This window comes from Elgaria multicarinata, chromosome 3, assembly GCF_023053635.1.
Source record: "Elgaria multicarinata webbii isolate HBS135686 ecotype San Diego chromosome 3, rElgMul1.1.pri, whole genome shotgun sequence".
Classification (NCBI taxonomy): Eukaryota; Metazoa; Chordata; class Lepidosauria; order Squamata; family Anguidae; genus Elgaria; species Elgaria multicarinata.
The window spans coordinates 131,578,008-131,599,708 of NC_086173.1; the positions used below are offsets into that span (position 1 = coordinate 131,578,008).

The 21,701-nt window shown below is 41.7% G+C and overlaps 1 protein-coding gene across 1 annotated transcript in view; it reads left to right on the forward strand.

Annotated features, from left to right (window-relative positions):
- Positions 1–814: 814 nt before the first annotated feature.
- The window catches only part of RYBP (RING1 and YY1 binding protein), a 67,634-nt gene continuing 46,747 nt past the window's right edge, over positions 815–21,701 (forward strand). The window contains exons 1-2 of the mRNA XM_063121919.1: positions 815–963; positions 2,161–2,286. Of these exons, the coding sequence (XP_062977989.1) occupies positions 932–963; positions 2,161–2,286 (158 nt within the window). The 5' untranslated portion in view covers positions 815–931. The remainder of the gene's footprint in view (positions 964–2,160; positions 2,287–21,701) is intronic.

The window sequence follows — 21,701 nt, forward strand, 5'->3', positions numbered from 1 at the left end:
TGAAGGGGGGCGGCGGCGAGAGGTGGGCCAGTCTATTTCAGTTTGGGTGACTGTCTTCTGACTGAGCCCCATCGCCCGCTTGGTGTTTAAGTGGGCGACTCGAAACATGTCTCTATGTGCGTATAAGAAATCAGCCAGCTGACTGTTCACTGTTCACGAGGGGCAACCTCCACAGGAGTGACAGGTTGATACATCTTCTCCACTTCACGCGAGTGGGTGAACAACTTAGGCGGCACGTCATGTTCCTCCGCGCGCCTCCTCCGTGTGACTAACACACTTCATTCTGCTTTTGTGTTCTCGCACTCAACGCGGAGAGCAGGGAAGGGCGAGGTGCAGGCCCCCGCCCCCGCCTCTCGCGTAGGTGACTGTCGGAGGAGGGCCACATTCTCCACTCGACGCGCGGAAGCAGCGGGCGAGTACGCCGAAGCGGGGTCACATGCTGGCCTTGTGGGTGGCCAGGCGCCGCCCAACGACGACGACGACGACGACACGCTTCTCTCGGCCCTTCGGCAGAGTCTGAGGGGGCCAACGTCCCGCTCGCCTTGCCGTCTGCCCTCGTCGTCGAGGGAGCCATTCCTCCTCCCCGCGCCCCGGTCCGCGCCTGACGGGACTGAGTGTGTTCGTGTGTGGGGGTGCACGTTCCCCTTCCCTCGCCCCAACGGAGCCCAAGGCCGGGCTGCCCGGATTGGCCGGGGAGGGCCGCGAGCTCCGCCCGCTGTAGCCGTGCTTGCCTGGCTGGGAGGGAGGGGAGAGGAGCGGGGCTGCGCTCCCTGCGCTGCCTAGTCTGGAGCGGGAGCCTGGCAGCGGCAGGAGCGGCGGCGGCGGCGGCTGAGGAGCAGCCGGAGCCTGCTGGTCTGAGGAGGAGTCAGCCCCGTAGCCCTTCGCTCCTTGTGCGCAAGGCAAGGGGGGGCCTCCCCGCCTCGAACGATCCATGACCATGGGCGACAAGAAGAGCCCGACCAGGTAAGAGGGCTGACGGAAGGCAAGGAGGAAGGGAAGTAGTGGCGCTTCGTGGAGCAGGCGAGAGAGAGAGAGAGAGAGAGAGCTGTTCCTAAGATGGAGGGAGTGCAGAAAGGGGGAGCAGAAAGGAGTGTGCGCGGGTGCCAGCCAGAGCACCCACCTCGCTTTATGCTCTGGGGAGGCGCTGCGTGTGGGGACTAGGCCCCAGTGGGGGTGATAGTTGTAGTAGTGGTGGTAGAGGAGGGGGCGTTTAAGATGGAGGAAGTGGGTAAGGAGGAGAGCTTGTTTGTCTGCCTGCCTCCCAGCCAGGTACAGAAAACTCCTTGTTTTCAATTGTGTTGGGAGGAACTGTAGTGTCGAGGGGCAGAAAAGCTAGAGCTCCTTGTGTGGTAGGATGTAGGGGGTGGGGGCGGCGGCTCTATTTTGTGCCCAGGGTAGCTCTTAAGATGGAGGGAGTGTATAAAAGCAAAGAGGAAGGCGAAGTGTTTGTGTTTCTCTGGTGCCAGGGCTAATCTGGTGCTAGAACAGCTATGGCGGCTTTTCTCTCTCTCTCTCTCTCTCTCTCTCTCTCACACACACACACACACACACACACACACACTCACACTCTCCTCGTCTTCTCACACTGACTTCTTCCAGACAAAGGGAGATTTAACAAGGTAAAGGAGACAGACAGACAGATGGAGGGGGCGCATGGAGGGACACGCCTACAATCCTTTAAAGTACAATCAAGCACCCCCACCCCCCACGCACAACCAAAAAAGAGGGAGGGTAGCAAGCCCTCTCAGATACCTTCCGCTGTCCTTCTTTTCCCTACCCTTACAGATTTAATGGGTAGTCGTTGTTCTGTGAAAATCGATTGTCTTGGGATTTAACATTGAAGGGAAACGTTCCTCTTTCCTGTCTTACGAACGAAAATGGTGATGGGGAAGGTTGGGCACAAGATAGGATATCTGTGTTGTGAGGATAAAACAAAGTAAAATTTTAGCTATATAGATGTTTTGCCTCCCCTTCCTGCTACCCCATTCCAAAATGTGATTACTTTTTAGGCAGAGCGCAGAAAATAGGCAGGCAAAGCAAAGGGGTGTATAGCGTGAAACAATCTCCCTTCATGATTTTGTTTCTAATGCATGTTTTATTTCTCCTGTTCTTACCTCCTTCTCTTCCTCCCCCCATCCCTTCCTCTATGCACTTTTCAAGGCCAAAAAGGCAAGCCAAACCTGCAGCCGATGAAGGTTTTTGGGACTGTAGTGTCTGCACCTTTAGGAACAGTGCTGAAGCCTTTAAATGCAGCATATGTGATGTCAGGAAAGGCACCTCTACAAGGTACATTGGCACATTAAAATACGAATATTTCTCATCTCCTTTAACTGTACTGATGCTGACTTGTTGATTTGCCATGGTGTTAGGAGCAAGAAATAACTCCCTTTGAAAGAATACTTAAACCTGTGTTTTGACCTTCCAAGTACATATTAAAAGCAAATGTTTTGCAGGTATCTAATAATTACTTGATGCTATTTGCAGTATGCCATCTTTGTAGATAAAAAGAAGTTATTGGGCCTCTCAATGCATTCAGATATGATTAGAAGTTGGATAATTTTCTGTGATATTTTGGTATAGTTTTTTTAAGCTTGGATTTTCTTTTTTATTCTGAAGGTTGATAAACAGAGAACCACAAAACAACAATAGTTTCAAAAATCCTGTTTTCTTGTACTTGTACTTCTAAGAATGCTTCTAAGGATGTTTTGTCTAAAATGAGAGAGCTGTGTAGAAAACCAGTATTTTCCAGAACAATGTGAAGTGTAGACATACTTACAAATACATGCATGTTATGTACAGGCGTGCTGTTACCTAATGAATCCACTAATCTCACAGAAATATAACAGTAATGCAGATATCTGAGGACTTGAGATGTCATACTTTTTTGATTAACATGCAGATTAGTGATGGAAATTCTTTCAAAATGTTGAAACTGGCATGAATGGGTAGATATTTCTTTCAAAGTAGTTAAGTTGGCCCGTTGTTTTAACTATGAATTGGGTGCTTTTATTTTGTATTTCTCCACAGTACTTTTGGAATGTTACAAGGTTTGTTGTGTGCTTTTGTGATATTGGTGAAATACTGGGATTGCTTATGTGAAGACTGCAGAGTGGCAGACAGTACGTTGTTTTATGTGATTGGGAGTAGATGAGAATGTATTCTTTAGTAATTTGGGCAAGAGGGTGAGAGCAAAATATATATACTTTCAACCAGGAAAATCCTTTTGGATCACTAAAACTTTCTGTGACATGAGTGCATTTGTTAGTTTTGAAATGACAGTAGTCCCTTACATAACTTGTGTATCTGTGCAAGTATGTCTATACTTTATGTGATTTTAACTGGGAGGTTTAATCTATGTCATACGCTTTAGTAGCATCACTAAATCCACCTGTGGCTCTTGCTTACAAACCTGTTGATTTTCTTTAGGGACTGTGTGTATTTTTGGAGATACACTTGCAGGATCAGCATTTTGCAGATGCTTTTTAACAGAGATAGGCAGCTTGTGGGCTGGGTGCACTCCCTGTGTCAATTTTAAGTGTCCCTGCTAAGTTTTAATTTACGTTTCACTCATAAGACCCCCCACCAACATTTTCAGGCTGTAAGAAATAGATTCTAAACTTCAATAGTGCATTTCAATTTTGTATGTAACATATATTTAGTATGCAATTGTACATATCTGTAATGTAATACCTGAGATATATAATTGGGACGCTCTTATTGTTAGGCTGGGAAAACTTTATTGTGGGTCTTTTGTGCTCATGGGTGACTGAGCTTCTGAGGCAAAGCATGCTTTTAGCAACTATACTACAACCTGAGAACAGTCTTTTCAAAAGATACAGAAGTTGGGTATGTCCTGTGCATAACTTGGTTGGGATCTCTTCTTGTTACATACCATCTTTCTTTTCTCTTAAGAAAAAAAACCCAACCTGTTCTATATCATTGGGGGGTGAGGAGGGGAAAAAAAAGAACCTCATCCCACTTGATTATGTATTTATCATAAATTGGTACATTACAATTGAAAATGTTCAACTGGGCATAGTTCTACTTTTTTCAAGTGATAGGACTAAAAATTGTTTGGTTACTTTTTCATTATAATTTGGCTACAACAAATTAGGCAGTGCTGGGCTACCAGTCCCATACCTTCCTGTATGAGTGTAGTTTAACCAAAGGCGATATGACATGTACTTAATTCATGCTTTCAATATAAGATGTAACTTTATGCTTCTTTAAGTGCTTTTCAATAATATTTGACCTTTCATAGTAATGATGTATATTATCATATATAAACTGAAAGTTCTAAACCACTGAAATGGCAGTAACTGAACACTGTGAACTTTATGTTGAGTTCTTGGTTGTAGCTTGGGACAGAGTTACTGTATATGATGTATGTTGGTGTCTGAGGGAAACTTTTCGCATTTTTTTCATAAATACTTAATATATGAAAATGCTATGCCTTGTTGCTGGCTATTACTTGGAATATCTGCATCTGATAATGCAATCTATTTGCATATTTATATTACAGAATATACATACATATTGCTAATATCTATTAGGATCCTCTAACTCAGGTGGGCAGAATGTAGTTTGGGATCTAGTGGTAGATCTTCAGGTGATCTGGAATAGATCAGCAAGAGTTTCTGACTCTCAGTTGTTTTCAAGATAGCGACAACAAAAAGCTTTATTTCCCTTCTAATTAGGCTCCTGAAATCCACAAGATTTGTGTGTATATTGGGGGTGGGGAGGGCAAGGGAAGATGTGTGTATGAGAAAGGATCTGTGTGCATGCTGTAGTTCTTGTACTGAAAATTCCTAGGCTGGCCCATTTTGGGGTGACACTTCTGACGTTAGGAGTCACTGCCTTGGCCTCATTTTTTTAGGGATCCTACCTTCTTGTCACTCTACCCCCTACCCCATGCAGCTGTGTCTCCTGACCCTTTGTTTAACACAATGGTGTAAAACGGTAGGGACTGTCATGTGGAAGAGGGAACAAGAATATCTGTTTCCAACAGTCCAGCGGCATGGGCCCAAATCTGGATCCAATCAGGTTTCAATATTTGAACAGGGCAGGGAAGGTAAGTTGTGTGTGTAATGTTACCTACTCTAGAAAATAAGTGATTAGCTTCAGCTTGTTCAGGACATCCAAGTATTTTGTAAGTTCACTGTAAGAAGTGAAAGCATTTCTCATTCTGCATTTTGTTCTGTAGTGTTTTTAACTCTCCTACACCAATTATGAGAATTTGGTGGCGGGAAGGCAGCAGTAGTACTTGTGGTCCTGGTCGTCAGCTCTGTATTGGTTTGCTAGTTTATGATCAGGGATTTGTGCACTTGCTAGTGGGTTTAGGATTGAGTTATGAGGGTTACTATGGACTGGGAATTAGATTGGGCTGCAACTAATTAACCTTTGAGGTGTTTGTGTGCTTTAGAGAAGGGGTGTGTGACTGAAACTGAAAGACTCACTTGGTTTTCTCACTCAAGAAATTCTCTTGTAGTTTCTAAATAAACTTACAATAAAATAGTGATTTATAATTATGATACGATAAAGGAATATAATTCATATGAAGCTGCATCTGGGTATAGGTTATTGAGTGTACCTGATGTACTTAAAGTATATTCACATTTAAGCTGTAAAGGGTGCAATCCAATGCATGTTTTGACAGAAAAAAAGCCCTACAATACCCAGTATGCCCCAGCCAGCATGGCTGGCTGAAGGGATGCTAAGAGTTGTAGGACTTTTTCTTGTCTAAACATGTGTAGCGTTGTGCCCTAAGTGTAGTAGTTTCTGTCTCTAACCTCAAAAGGATCCCTAACTTGTTCTGTGCAGATTGCTGCTGTCCATTGCACACTTTGCACTACAGTGTATTTGGCTTCCTTTATCAAAAATGTAAAGAAAGAAAAGAAAAAGCGAAACAGAAATTTACCAGAGAGAAAAAGATTTTAGCAGGATAGAGGATTGGAAAGCAGTGATATGCTTATCACTTTAGACTTTCACCTTGTTTTCAGGAGTAATAAAGCTTTCAGGGCCTGTAAAAATATTTGAAATTTCTAAGAGCTGCATAAATGTTTGAGGAGCCAATCCTGCAGAGAACTGAGGAAACACTTTGGATTCTGAAACTTCCAGCATGAGTTTTCAAGGCTCTTTAGATTTGTCTTGGTTGCTATTTAATACTGAATAGTTCGTTAAAGAGGAAATTATTTAAAATGCTTTTTAAAAGCAACATTAATGGCATGGCTTACATATAACAATACAGTTTTAACAGTAATTTGTATTGTTCAAATATATGTTTGGCCTTGGGTAGGGGTTATTTTATTCATTTTTCTTTTTCATTTGATGTGTTGCTATGCAATTTGGAAATGTTAGGCTGCAATCCTTTAGCCTCTCAATGAGGCCTACTTCTAAGCAGACATGAGTAAAACTTTTTCTATTATGTGTTCACCATCCAGTAAATTTTATGTTTATTTGGGCAACACTTCTGTTGTTTTTTCTTATTAGTTTTAAAAGTTTTTTGGAAAAATATTTTGGAATTCAGCTCGGTGGTGCTCTTCTGACACCATCAGTGTGAAACTGAATAAGATTCTTACGTTCATAATTAGTTTCATATTGCTGTAAGTACTACTGGAAAAAGACTCTATAATTGTGTTTAACTGAAATTTTTCTTCTCTGAGAAGCAAACTATATGTAACAGCAGTAAATATTTGTTAAATCCAAGTCTGCCCTAAATGCATAAAAAGTAAGGGGTAAGCACCCTGATTCTGTTTGAAAACAAAGGATGGATGAGAGGGAAGGTACAAAACCCTTTTCATGTCTGCAGTTTACTTTTCCATAATTTGTCAGGGATGCTTTAAGGTGGATTCTTACTATTCTATGATTCTATGTTACCCCCAGAACTTTTCTTTTCCAATACCAAGTATGAACCAGGGTGGGATATAGTAATTGGGAAGGGGGAGCTACAGATAAGTGTGCAGAAGGCACAGGGAAGGTTCATTTCCCTTCCTCATGTGCCTCTTCTGCTCTAAAAGTCTGTTTCCCCTTGAGAAACTAAAGAGTATACTGCTGTCACTTAGTTTTCCCCTTGACTAGGGAGCATGTGGGAGGGGAGGGGAGAAAATGCAGAATACGTGGGAGCTTTCCTGGTTTTCACCTTTATTTTATTTATTTATTTATTACTTTTCTATACTGCCCAATAGCCGGAGCTCGTGTCTTTCGGAAAACATAAAGATCCTTTCTCTTCTATCATGTTACATGACTAGAAACATTTTTGCTAGTACTCTTTTGTTTATTTATATATAGGTGTTCATAACTGAAATGAACTTTTGTGTTAGCCACTTAGCAGAAGTTTGTTTGATCTTGGCTAAGCTGATTTAGCTATTTAAAAGTTTGGATGCACATACACTATATATGCTCTGACTATTGCAGTCCTGTGCATATGCAATGATCTGGTTTGCCTGACACAACAAGCAACAGTGGGTTGTCACCCTTATTTGTTTCAGAGTGGCTCGTCCTGATGTCTGAATCTGACATGGTAGCTTAGGTGTGGGTTGTTAACCATGCACAAGCCACCCTGAGAAACCGTAGCTGGGTTCGCATGATCCAAGATTGTTTCCCTGCCTTTGTGTCTATCGCTTGCATGCCTGGCATTTATTTAATTATCTGCATCCAGACTTGCTGTGCTGCGTGGTGGGAGTGGCTTCTAAGTCATCCCGCAAACCCCACTAGAAGCCATCTCTGTTGCGCGATGCACCGAATTCAGACAAAACAGCAACACATGATGCAGTGCAGGTAATGAGGGTAGGGGAGAGGGAAAATAATGCATACTGCATTATTTTCTCCCGCTGATCTTACAAACCCAGCCCATGGCTTGTTCTGGGTGGCTTGTTTTCAGTGTAGCTTGTCATGAAGTGCAAACCTGGCATGATGGCTTGTGGATGGCTTATTTGAGAGATGTCTAACTAAAATGGCTCACGGTACCCTCCACTCCTCACGGTATCCTCACGGTACCCTCCACTCCTCCTCTTCCTCCTCCAGCTTGGTGCTGCATTTGACAGCAACTGCCTTTTTCCTTTGTAAGCTGAGTTAGGATAACTATGCATGTATGCATGGTTGACTTACCTCTGGGTAAGGGCATGTGGCCCAAATTGGGGAACATAGTGATTTGGGAGGAGGGATTTAAGATTTATCACATCTTGTTTCATGCTGCAGTTCTCCCCCCCCCCCCCCCGGGCCAAGTGGGGTTAAAAAGAGAATATTGGCATGAAAATAGGAAGGGAGAATCCCCTTCCTGAATTGCCTTGGCCCCAAATTGGGACTTTGCGTTCTTACTTAAAGTTAAGTCAATCACATCTACATGCATAGCTGTGCTAAGAATGTTGCTGGTCCCCAGATGCAAAGAGCAGCCACGGTGAATTTTTTTTAAGTGTTAAAGAAAGAAAATAAATAAAACCCTTAGCTACTTTGTCCTCAAAAGTAAGGTAGCCCTTGCGTTGACATATATATGCCCACCCCCCCCGGAAGATATGGCATATATAATATGTCAACGCTGCAATACGTATACTCCTGCTGGGAGCAGGTGGGAGAACGAAGGGGAAACAAACCATGGCAAGCTATTGAGTGCCTGATTGTCTGTTGGCAGCAGTGTAGCTTCGCAAGTGATTAACCAAACCACTATGGCTTGTTTTCAGCATGGCTCATTGTGATGTGTGAACTGGCTTAAATATAAGTTATAAGAATGTAGTCTTATTTTGTTGCAGTATGTATATTACTCGATGTGATGTTTTACTGCTTATGCCTATGTTGTTAAGTATAGAGTATAAGAATTTATTAAGGTTTGGAGAGTTTAAGTACTCACTGTATGGTTGTTGCAGATTGGTAAGTATGAACCATAGAGAGGAGAATGAGTGCTGGATGGAAGGAGAGTGCTGATTGGATGTTTGTGTAGAGCGTCTGGATTGGCTGTGAGAAAGGGAGGAGTTGGAGGACTGTGGAGAATGTATAAGCTGCTTCTGAGGAGAGAAGGTATGGAATGCTTTGGGATAGAGATAGGAAGGGTCTGCGTGTTTGTTGTTTTGGTGGATTGGAGTGTGGGAATGAGAACAGTGTAGTTTAGAAAGGGGTAGAATACGTAGGAGTACTTGAAGTTGTATATTGTGAAATATTAAAGTGAAATAACCTATGAAACCATTACACTTTGTGCTCTGAAATCATACGCTTGTCACTGAGAGAAACAAATAAGCTTTGAACCTGCATAATCATCTTGTTAAATAAATAACATTCATTTAAACCTGGTGTGGACATTGGAGTACCTGGGGAAGGGTACAGGTAATCATATGGTGGCAGCGGAAGGGAGAAGGTTGGATCAAGGGTGCTGATCTGTGCTGCTGTGGGGGCCTAAGCAGAAGTAGGTGTGCCACAGGGACAGAGTTGGCATCTCTAGCCCTGATGAGCACCTGAGCTGTGTCCTTTGGAGTCATAAAATAAAGTGATCCAGAAGTAAACCCAGTGGAGGGTGGGTGTCACTCTCACACCCTCACAGAGCTTACGATTTAAATTTCAGTAGTTATGATAGGTCTGACAACAAATAGAGAAGAGGAATGGATGGAATTTTACATCTAAATAGTTTTTAAACTGACTTTTAGCACAGTTTAGCCATCACTGTGCTTAAAGCACAAAGCTCAAGGTATCCAAAAGTGTGACCCATATCTTTCATTTTGTTGTCTAAATAGAGTCAACGTGTTTGGACTCTAAATAGAGTCAACATGTTTGGAGTCATGAATATACAGCTATCTTGTAAACAAAAATCAAGGGGTTATTACTCGCATGGAAAGCAGTTAATTGGACTATAAAACCCATGTGGATTTTTGAAGGAATGATCCTTAAGTAGGCAAGAAATTAATCTTCCAATTGCTGTCATTCCCTGCAAAACACAAGTAATTTTTAAAATTCAGATTAAAAATTAAATGCATTCCCTTGTGGAAGAAATACTTATCAGAATTAACCTCACAACTGAATTTAGATATAAAGAGCATCCCCCTCTACTTTTCTCTTCTGGAATATCTGTATTCAGAACCCTAGGACTCGTCTTTATGTATCTGAGGGCTGTTTTTTCTCTATTCAAATTCCTTAGAAGTGCCAGTATTGGAAGTAGGAGATGTGTGTGCGGGGGGACGGAACCTAATCCTCACAGACCTTGGTAACATCCGAAGTAGTTGCATTGCTGTGCACATTTGGCAAGATATATGTATTCAGACCTGCATAGCCCTTCTGGATATTCTGAAGGGATATTTCTTCCTTTCAGATAGCATTGGAAGCAACCGCAAAATATTTCTAAGACTGTGCCATCTGGTGAGAGAAATGGTAATTTTCTTCCACATTGTCCTTTTCCATGTCTGTGCCTGGTCTGAAATTTGTAGCAAATAAAATTAAGAATTTCAAAGTTGAACAGTCTTTAATGGTGCTTTAAACTATGGACAAGTTCATGCCTTTCCCTGGGGCTTGCTGCTAGGCCCTAAATTAAAACAAATTAAAATCTATTTATCCTTTAAGCAGGCATTCCATCAACTGGCTCTCTACTCTTCTGTATTGTGGTAAAACGGCTTGGAGACAGAAAGTTAGAACCTTTCTTGTGTGTGCCTTCCTTTCACTGATCTGAGTCTCACCCAAGCAGTCTTTCACTTGGGTCCTTTAAAAGAAGTAGAAGCCAGTTATGTGACTTGAAAGAAAATAGTTCTGTGCTATGCATTTTGGCTAGAAAACAGCTAGATCGCTGCATGTGGAGATCTTCTGTAAAGTGCTTTTGTCTTTAGACTAGTCATCGTGTGTCTCTTCCAGAGTGTAATGCTTAAAAACAGTGAAACCCAGTGACCTACTTTTTAAGCTTTCAAATGGTTCTGTAGGTCAGTGGGTCTCTGTTATGGAATGTAGGTCATTTGGAAAGGTGTGTGTGTGTTTCTTCCATAACAAGTAGCTTTTGACCTGCAGAACAATTTCCGCAAGTTACATAGGCAGCTTCTGGGTCTCTCCTCCCCCCTCTCTTACCCTAGATATAGTATAATTTTATCTGCCTGTTCCTGGTATTCCACTTTAATGTACAAAAATAATTTGGATATCAGCTAATTAATTTTTAAAAGGAAGCATATTCTAGAAAAAAGAAGCTTGTATGTCTTTATTTTGCTGGAAGATAGAGAAATATCAATTTGGTGTTTGTTATGCAATATCCTAAGCCAATTTCCATTATATGACCAGGGTGGGTGGATGCATTTTTTGAAGCTATGGACTTAAAACATTCGCAGAAGCCCTCTTCCATAACAACCAAAACAGAAAAATAACAAAACATCAGAGCAGGGCTTAAGAATTGGCCTCACTGGAAAGGACATCCTGAATGGACATCCTTTACACCAGTCTTAAAATCTCTTCACTGGCTGCCAATTAGTTTCTGGGTGAAGTATAAAGTGTTGGTTATCACCTTTAAAGCCCTACATGGTTTGGGTCCAGGCTACCTGCGGGATCGCCTTCTCCCATACAGTCTGCCCCACACATTCAGGTCCTCTGGGAAGAATTTACTCCAGCCAACAAAAACAAGGCTGACAACTATTACCCAGAGGACCTTTTCTTCTGCTGCTCCCAGTTTGTGGAATGGCTTGCTGGGAGAGATTATCCAACTTAACAGTCTTCAAGAATTTAAAAAAGCCATAAAGACTGATCTCTTCCAGCAGGCTTACCCAGTTGAATTTTAAGATGCCTTTTTTTAATGGTGTGCTGCTTTTAATGATGCACTGGTTTTAAACGTTTGAATTAGTTGTATGTATTTTATGGTGTTTTTATTTGTGTTGTACCCCGCCTCGATCCAGAGGGAGAGGCGAGTAACAAATAAATATTATTATTATTATTATTATTATTATTATTATTATTATTATTGCAAGATGCCACAATCAAAAGGTCCTCTCCATGGAATTCATGCATTTGACTTCCAAAGGCAGGCTCCTGGATCATAGTGTACAGGTGGGCACAATCCACGTGTCTACTCAAAAGTAAATCCCAATTAGTTCAGTGGGCCTTACTCCTAGGAAACTGGGTATAAGATTCCAGCTGCAGTTTTAACCATATTTTAACCATATACGCACTTTTCAGATGATGATGATGATTATATTTGTATACCGACCCATAGCTGAAGTTCTCTGGGTGGTTTACATAAGATTAACACACTTAAAAACAATATACATGAAATTTAAAACTACAGGAACATACAACATGCACAGAAACATATATTTAAAACAACTATAAATAGCTTTAAAAACAAATCCAAGATCAGTAAAGCTCATCACGTATTGCTAAATGCTTGTGAAAAGAGAAAAGTTAACCTGGTGCCAAAAAGATATCAATGTTGGTGCCAGGCGGGCCTTGTTGGGGAGATCATTCCAGAATTGGGGGGCCACCACAGAAAAGTCCCTCTCCCTTGTTGCCATCCTCTGAGCTTCCCTTTGAGTAGGCACCAGGAGAAGGACCTTAGATGTTGAACGTAGTGTACAGGTGGGTTCATGTCAGGAAAGGTGTTGCGTCAGTATTGTGGTCACGAGCTGTGTAAGGCTTTATAGGTTAAAACCAGCACCTTGAATCGGGCTTGGAAATGAACAGGCAGCCAATGTTAGCAGGCCAGAGTTGTTCTTATATGTTCGAACCTTCTGGTCCCTGTTATCTATCTGGACGCCACATTTTGCACAAACTGCAGTTTCTGAACTGTCTTCAAAGGCAGCCCCACGTAGAGTGCATTGCAGTAATCTAACTTGGAGGTTACCAGAGCATAGATAACAGAAGCCAGGTTATTCCTGTCCAGTTAGGGGCGTAGCTGGGCCTCCAACTGAAGTTGGTAGAAGGTACTCCATGCCACCGACGCCACCTGAGCCTCAAGTGACAGAGATGGTTCTAGGAGAACCCCAAAGCTATGAACCTGCTCCTTCAGAGGGATTTCAACCCTGTCTGGTCAGCAAAAACACCCACTAACAGCATCTCAGTCTTGTCTGGATTGAGTTTCAGTTTATTAGCCCTCATACAGTCCATTGTCGCAGCCAGGCACTGGTTCAACTCATCCACAGTTTAGTTTCCTGAACAATGGCTATACCTTTCATTCTGAGTTAATGATATCTACATGAGGATAATCTTACTTTGCATTGGAGGCATTACAACAATGTCATTCTTTCTAGTGGCTTAAAAAAGTAAAGAATACATGATCTTACTCCTTTTGGTTGGCTTTGGTGCTTTACTCCGTTTTGAACCTGAAATTATACCCATTTAATCAGTTCAAGAAACACGAGACAAGGAAACAGCATTGGTTAGTCATCATCAAGGAGGAACCCCGTTGAATTTTTGCGATTTCTGTTTGTTTAGTGTGTCTATTTCCAGTGACATTTGCATTTTATGTTCATGGACTAAGCATTTGTTTTCATGTGTTTCTGGACAATATTTAATAAGATTTGTGAAGTCTGCCATTTAACCTATGACTGTAAGAGACACCAGGGCTTGAATGGAAAGACTTGCCCCTGGGAAGCTATTGTGGATTCCCATTCCTCCTCTAAGCTTGGTCTAGCAAGAGGCTCTAGTGTAGTGACATCTGCAGTTTGCATGGCTCTGCCATTAGATCAGGTAACTGGCCCTTGCTGGATATAATCGTGAGGACAGTTTGGAATTCTTATGTGAGCTTGGCTGCTTCTTCGATGTTACTGATTCTATGCTTGAATCAGTTACCTTTAACTGCTTATTGTTGCTACTTCTTGTCTACCTACATTCATCTGTCTACTAATTGTATTTTTCTCAACTGTGCCTATCTCCAGTTCCTTGGTTCAATCAGTTCCCAATTTCTGATAGATCTCTGGATAATGCTTGCTCTGTATCCCAGTTAAACCATGGCCACTGGCTTTGGTTCTCCAGAACATTGACTTAGTCTCTTGTCAGTGGAACCAGGCCTCTTGGCTTCTGATTCCCAACTGAAGGGACCACATATTGCTCCCCTCTCCAGGTGTTTTAATATAATTCTGTTCTCAGATTTTATTTACAAACATGTAAGATGTTTTATTTGTGTTCAGTGTCATGGATTCCCTAAAGATTTATTATCTCTTTTTCTTTTCTTTTTTAAAAAAATATATTTCGCCATACCTGGGGTAAAAATATATATTGAATTTCTACTTGCTGTACTCAAACAATTCATAGCAGCCCTGTCAATCAGATGCTTCAAGCCTGATGTAACTCTTGTTGGCATTCTCCTTTATAGAAGGATAAGTGTTGTTGTATCATTAGCCTGGTGTTGCTTTTTAAATATATACCTAAATTACCTTCTCTATCCACCCCCAGTATTTTAGATTTAGTGTAGAATTGCTTGTAGCAAGCAAAATTGCTGGATTTGGTGAATTAGCTTACTCCATGACAAAAACAACTTTCTCAGATTTCAAAACTTGTAAAGATTAGAAGAACTTGAATAGTCTTTTCAGGGATTGACTGAGACCGAAGTTGACATATCAAAATAAATTTGAACTAGCTGTTTCTATAACATTTGTACTACTATCTTTCTCTCATTTTGGGTAGGACAGGAAGATGATAGTACCTGCAATAGAATTCTTAGATTTTAAATAGTTTTGGAACACCTCTGCAGGCTTTACAATCATGCTAGCTACATGCTAACTGTTGAATACACCTGTTCCTCCTAGTATCTGAGAAAATTCCCATCAACTTTCAGTGTAATTTCAAATGTTGGGTTTGCTAGAGTAAAAGATGTGCAGTGCAATCTATCTAGAAGCATGGGGACTTACGTGAACATAAGTGTGCATAGGATTTGCAGATTAGGCAGAAGTGGAATCATGTAAAAAGATTTTTAGAAATGTCAAAGGACCAACTTCCTTTATCATTTTTTCCGAAACTGCTGTTACCCGATTTTAAGCTTTTGGAGATGCTGCATAGACAGAGTAGTTTGTGTTGCTTCTAAATAGTGCTTACAGTTTGATAAAAAGCATATACCTAATTGCTAAGACTTCGTTTTTAGTATGAACGTGTGTGACTTCTGCACATGGCTATCAAAGGCATGTTTTCTGCTTATGCTTATTTTGGTTGTTTATATTATTGAATAGCAAGTTGTATTGTAGAACTCTTAATTCTGAAAGTGCTTTTAGTGTTGAGCACTTTCTCTCCCTGAGATTTCAATAGAAGAGGCAATACATTGGTGGAAGATGGCCATGTGATGGAGTCAATCAGCCAGCACAGTCATTTGTCTCCTGGGGATACTCAGAGCACATCATTAGCAGAAGAAGGGGGAGGCTTTCCTCTGTAATGTTAATGTAGTATATTCACTTTCTTGCCATTGTAACTCCGTTGGAGGTGGGGAGAGAAACAAGTAAATCTGGTGTTATATTTATTATTTTGAATGTATTGCTGAATTGTACATCAATGGATCTTATATAAGTTGCTGTTATATTCTGTATGTAGAATGAAAGGAAACAAAAAAAAAGTTAACAAGAAAAAAAAGTTATATTTGAAGAAGTTGCTGTGTGGTAGGTAGGTAGCTTATGCACATCTTTTGTTCATTTAGTGATATTCTAGAGATCATATTTGTTGAAATCTTACAGGTTAATAATAATAACAAAACCTTTGAACCAAGAAAAGCATTGCTAGAACACCTTATGAGTTTTGGAGGTTGTCTTGAGAGATGAGACTGGCAAGCTATTTGCCTGGAAGGACTTGTTATACACTGCACAAGTTGGCAAGGTGTTAGCTACAAGACTGGGCTTGACTGTTTTTCAAGTGTATCCACTGTCTTTGAATTTTTGTTACTCAAAATATCTATGTTGAGATACTTGTGTTTTAAAAATCAACTAATTTAGGAGCAAGACAATAAATGTCCGTATTACTTGGAATCAGCTGTCAGCCCTAGAATAATACAGCTAATTATTATATGAAATTCTTTTTTTTTTTTGCATAAGATATAGATTGTTCTTTGATAGCTAACTTATTGAAATGATCATAGACTGAGGATTCAAATTGACCTTGTATTCTGTATTAAATTATCTGCCAAGTGGGATAACTCCTGTCAACTCCCCGAATTTCAAGGAAGAACTGTGAGATACAGTGTGACTGGGTTTGGATGACACAATAGTCAACAGTTGATTAAATAGTCCATGGTAGACTAAATAGTCCACCATTGATTATTGTGTCTTCTGTCAGTAAAAACCATGCCACAGTTGGTTATTTTCAAGAAATAACCAACGCAAATAATCAACGGTGTGCAGAGTTGATTATCTGTGTTGTGTGGTTGATTATTTCCCATGCCTACAGAGTTGAGAGGCAAGAGTGGCCAACAACCCTGCTGTTCTTGCCCAGTGGGGCTCTATAGGCATGGGAAATAATCCCATCCCAAGAAGCACTTGGGGAACTGTTGATCATGCCGTCTCTTGGCGGGGTGCTGAGATCAACGGCTCCCTACGCACTTCTTGGGACGGGCACATGTCCCTGGGTGGGGTGCTGCCAATTGCGACACCCCTTATGTTCCCAGGGATGTGCACGTCCCTTGCTGTACCCCCCCCATGTGATCCATCTGGATATCTGCTCGAGGAGATGGAAGGAGCTCCTTCCATCCCCTTGAGCCAGTATCCAAATGGATAGTGGCGTGGGGGCAGGAAAGTACTGGGGTCAGGGGGACATTAGGAACTCCTGCTGCTGCTTGAGAGCAGCAGGAACGCCTAGCGTCGCCAGTACTCTGCAGCAAATGGAGGGTGGGGTGCAGGAGGACTGTATCCTCTTGCGTCCTGCCCTCCATTTGCGATTTGTTCTTTTTTGGGGGGGGGGCGTTGCTGACCTGATGTTGTTAAGGACAGCCTCAGGGGAGTGTCTCCCTCCGCTGTGCCGGGCTATCCATTTGGAAATGGGGTAGGGGGATCCCCGTTTCCAAATGGATAGCCCGGCACGGCGGTGGGAGATATCTCAAATGGCTAAAGGAACTGGTAGGGTGGCCATAGCAACAAGGAGGTGGTGGGGTGGAGTCAGATCTGTCTGACCTGCTCCTTGTTGCTATGGCCGCCCCGCTGAAAGTAGACGGCAGCGTGGAGTGATCCCATGCCTTGATAGGGGATATTATCACTCTGCCATGCTGCCAAGAAGTCCTTCTCTGCACTCTGTATCTCCCCCCCCCCCCAATTGAATAGTGGTGCTGGTTCCCGCTTTCCATACCAGGATGCCGCAGAGAAAGATGTCTTTCCCCGTGGCATCCAGACATGGAAAGTGGGAACCAGCGCTACTATTCCTTGGCGAAGCTGTGTGTGTGTGAGAACCTGTGTTTATAGCCTACTCCTCTGATTACTATTAGCATGTTGCCCCATCACGGCATGCTAATAGTCATCCGTGGAGTGGACTATGCACATAGGGTTGGCTATTGTGTTGCGCGAATGTGGCCTATATTTAACAATATTATTTATGTAAAGCTTATTTACTCTACTCTACAGTTGAAAAGTTTCCCAGAGCAGTTTATAAATCGATAAAAGAATGTGAGAATCCGTGGCCTCAGGATTACCATATAAAAGACATGACATAAACGCAAACAGGGATGGAGAGGGAGGAGGAAAAAAGCAAACCCAGACACCAGTTCTTATAAGAACCAGCTTGGATGGAAACAGTCCAGGGGCTGATCTACACCAAGCCGGATATAACACTTCTAAAATGGTATGAAAATGGTATATGTAATGTGTCCTGGGCCTGAACAGTTGTCATAACCCTTATAAACCATTATAAGCAGTAGTGTAGATCCTGCCCAGGCAATCTGATGGAATGGCTACTACTAGTTGATAATTGAAGAAGAGCTAAAGGCAGCTGATCTCTCAGCAGAGCCAATGGAATAGCCCTCCTTCTCTCCCTCTGCTCTTACATTCTAAGTGGACAGAATTTTATCTATGAAAAATGTAATTTTTCTAGACTAAGAACTGCATCATCGCTAAGTGTTTGTAGCCTATGTCTCTGTGATACATCGATACATTTTCCTTACCTACTGAATTTATAGTATAAAAACTGTAAACATCTTTACCAGGAGACAGTCATGTTTCCACAAGCTTTTTATTATGTTACGAAGTAATTATTTGCTGCAGAATTTTGTTAGCATATGATCAGTTGTTTCTTATTGGAGCAAAGCATAAACATGTTCATGTTAAACAAACTTGAAATTCTGATCTCCTTAGTGAATAGTGAGAAGTCTATGAAAGATCTCCCTTATTAACTAGCTATTTGTTTAGTATTATAGTTTAAATATAAATGAAATGTTGCTACAATGTCTATCAAAATTGAGATTTTATAGTAAAAACCTAGAAGTGTTTTTTTTGTTTACTTACTATATGTTTACCTTGTCCTTTGATCAAGTTCTCAAGGCAGCTTATAAAACAAAAATATAATATAATAACTTAGAAACTACATCAAAATGAGCAAATGTTTTTAAGAAAATAAAAAATGATTTAAATTTTAAAAATTCTGTTTTAATAATAATGATGATGATGATGTCCATCCTGGTATGCAGATCATGTAAAAGATTTTGATTACCCTTAGATATTCCAACTTGGGGAGATAAGAGGTGGGAGTGCAAAGTTTTACAGAATACTAGTTTATCTTCCAGGTGGAATAAGTATTTAAAAGAGGTGAGTAGATTCAGGCTTATGGGATCTAATTTGTTAATTTACTAGAGCTCAAGATCTACCAACTGGAGCCAGGTCCTGGATATCCCCAAGTTTCTTCAATTTAGCAAAATAATTTAGGGCTGCGGAGGTGTGTGTTGCTATTGTTCAACAGTTGGGTGCTGGAAATCCTTGTTGATCTACTGCAAATCACTGCGAGATCTACTTATAGATTGCAATCAACCTTCTGCTGGCTCTAGACAAATGCACAATAAATGAGCATAGTTTGATGATGACTAATAACAGCAAGAAAATCTTAGTTGACAGGTATTCAGTCATACTCTTGCCTTCCTCCATAAGTAATAGACTAGCGACTCAGTCTTATCTGATGAGAAAATAGCTGCTTGGGAGCAAATGCTGCTTAACCTTTAGCTATTTTGTTGTGAGATGAACTTGCCTGACAGGGGTGTCAATAAGTTTAGCTGTTCTTCTGAGGAATAGCTAGTTTCAGTTATGTCATTTAATAAATAACAGTTTTTCATAATTTTTCTAGGAGTTTTTTAATAAGTTAAACCATGCTCATTTTGGTGCCTCTAAAACTCTTTATTGTTTTATGTAGAAATACATTCAAATAAAGAATGCTAGTTCAGTTCTGGAAATACTCATTTCAAACTGATAAACTTTGTATCCCTACTACGTCATAACTAGCATTCTATTGCAGTAGATTGTATTGTCCTTTGGACCTGGAGTGACAAAGTACATTGCTTTGTGTGTGCTTAATGCTTCAAGATTAGTGCTTTGTAGTGTTTGATTTGGCTTTTGTAAGAAAAAATGGAGAGTCCTACTTAACTCAAAATAATAAAAAATGATGAACCCAAATAGTGCAGACATTTTAAAGTTATTTATTGTGTAAGTTCATATATGGTAATATTTATGGTAATTGCCCTCACAGCTCTGTAAAGTAGCTCACTATTATTTCTGCCTTGCAAATATAAGTTCAGAAGTTGGTCATTCACTTCTTTTATTTGCCTGACTTATCACCATGCTGCTCACACTCTGTACACTCCCTGGAGACACAACTCAGTGCTAATAGTATCTCTCTTTTTCATGGAGTCTCCAGAATGTAGGCTTGTGCTATGGAGGCTATGGACAGAACCCTTGAATGCTGGAGACAGACATGCTCACCTGCAGCATGCATGATCCCTGCTCACCAGTGAAGCTCAATTGGGTCAATTGTGCTCTTTCAAGATCACACTGATCTTTTAAGAATTTTCAGTGTTGTTGTGAGGAAAAAGGCAAAACTATGATAGAACTCTGTATGTCGTGTGGAAGGGAGGGTCAGCCACATCATAGACTCAATGAGCATCACCATTTGACTTATGGATTAGAGGTGTGCACCCCGCCCTGGAATTATCTGGTAACCATGAACATCCGTGGATCATTCAATCTTCCAGAGTGGAGATTGGCCGCTTCCAAACCCACTGAATAATCTCAGAGTGGAGTTGCACCCAATTGGTCCTTCTAAAGTCTCCGTAATTATTCGACTGGTGTGCGTGTGAGTGTGTGGCATGTCTAATTGAAAACCTCACAATAAGGAACATGGGGTGATGGTGTGGGGCAGTTTTGATAATTGATATATTATTGACATCTGTGGCTAACCAATTAGGAATTGCCACAGCACTGTTCATCACTGTGTTCTGTCCTTCTTCGTGGTCTCTGTGCAGTCACACATATGGGCTTCTCACTTGCACGGAGTCTTGTTCGGGAAGTTTCTATAGCTGATAGAGATTTTTGGCGGGAACCCTCCCCCAACGTGTTCTGTTCTCCAATCGTAGTGTTTGGGGGAGGGAACTTTCTCACGGTCCTTGATTCCATGCATTCATTTCTATTCTTGCTCTTGTGGCGTTCATTAGGGTCGGGGAGAGAGAGAGAGAGATTCTTTTATCTTTGCCCACACAGTGCAGAGTGAGATGGTGGGAGTTTGTTTGCAAAGTGAGATTTAGAGGAGGAGAGGGAGTGGGGCGGGGAGGGAGATCTATGAGATCATCAGACGACTCTGTTTCTTTGCAGAGAGAGGGGGGGGGAACTGTTCTACCTGTTCCACCCGCAGTATGTGCCACCCTGTTCTGTTAAAGCTTTGTCCCCCAATGTGCCTGCCCGTCCTGCCTTGCAGGGCTGGGTTGCAGGATTATTATTATTTGCCCTTAACGGTTTGACATACTGTAGCTCTCCTTCGTCAAAGTTGAGCTTTCCCAGCAGCACTTGGCTTCAAAGTTACAAGTGTCTCTTTGTACTTGTATGTTTGTGTGTTTTAGGGTTGCACCGTGCACACAAGCAGTACACAATAAAGCACACTTTGATAACATTCCGCCATGAGGTGTGGGAAACACTGCTGGTTCTGGTTGTGGGGGGGAGAGGGAGTGCAGGGCTGGTTGGTTGGTTGCGCCTTTCTGCTTGGACTCATAGACGTCAGCCGCAGTGTAAAAGTGCTGCTGGGCTGGCATTATCAGTGAGTAAGCTTCAGACCTGAGTCAGGCAGGCTGTTTATTTCTCAGTTAAAATCTTACTCCTCTTGGCTGGCTGGGCTTCCAGTGCAGGGGGAGGGTTGTCATTCATATCCTCCTCTGTGTAGGGAAGCTGTGTTGTTGCCTTCACTCTACTCACTCCAATGTTCCTGACCGACAGTGGGGGAGGGGTGCTTCTTCCTCCTCATCCTGCAAGCCTCCTGTCCTCTCTGAGGTTGGGCAAGCTGTGTGCTGCTGTTGTGGCATTTATTAATATGTTTATTTATTTATTATTGCACTAAGCGCTTTCCTGGTTCTTTGTTTCCCTCTCCCCTCGCAAAAGGTTCCTGAGAGAGGACATTTGAGTTCAGTCTTTTAAAAAATTACCTATGAATCTGCTTTAAAACTGGCATGCCTAAAGCCCTCTTTAAAAGCTGGTATGGTGCCAATTGTCATGTGTTTATCTTTAAAGCTGAGGGAGCTGTAAGCATTTCTGTTACTTCCCATTGACGAGAATGTACCAGTTACCCGAAAACGGAACGGTTCTTCGATAGGTAATTCGAGGAGGCGGAGAGAG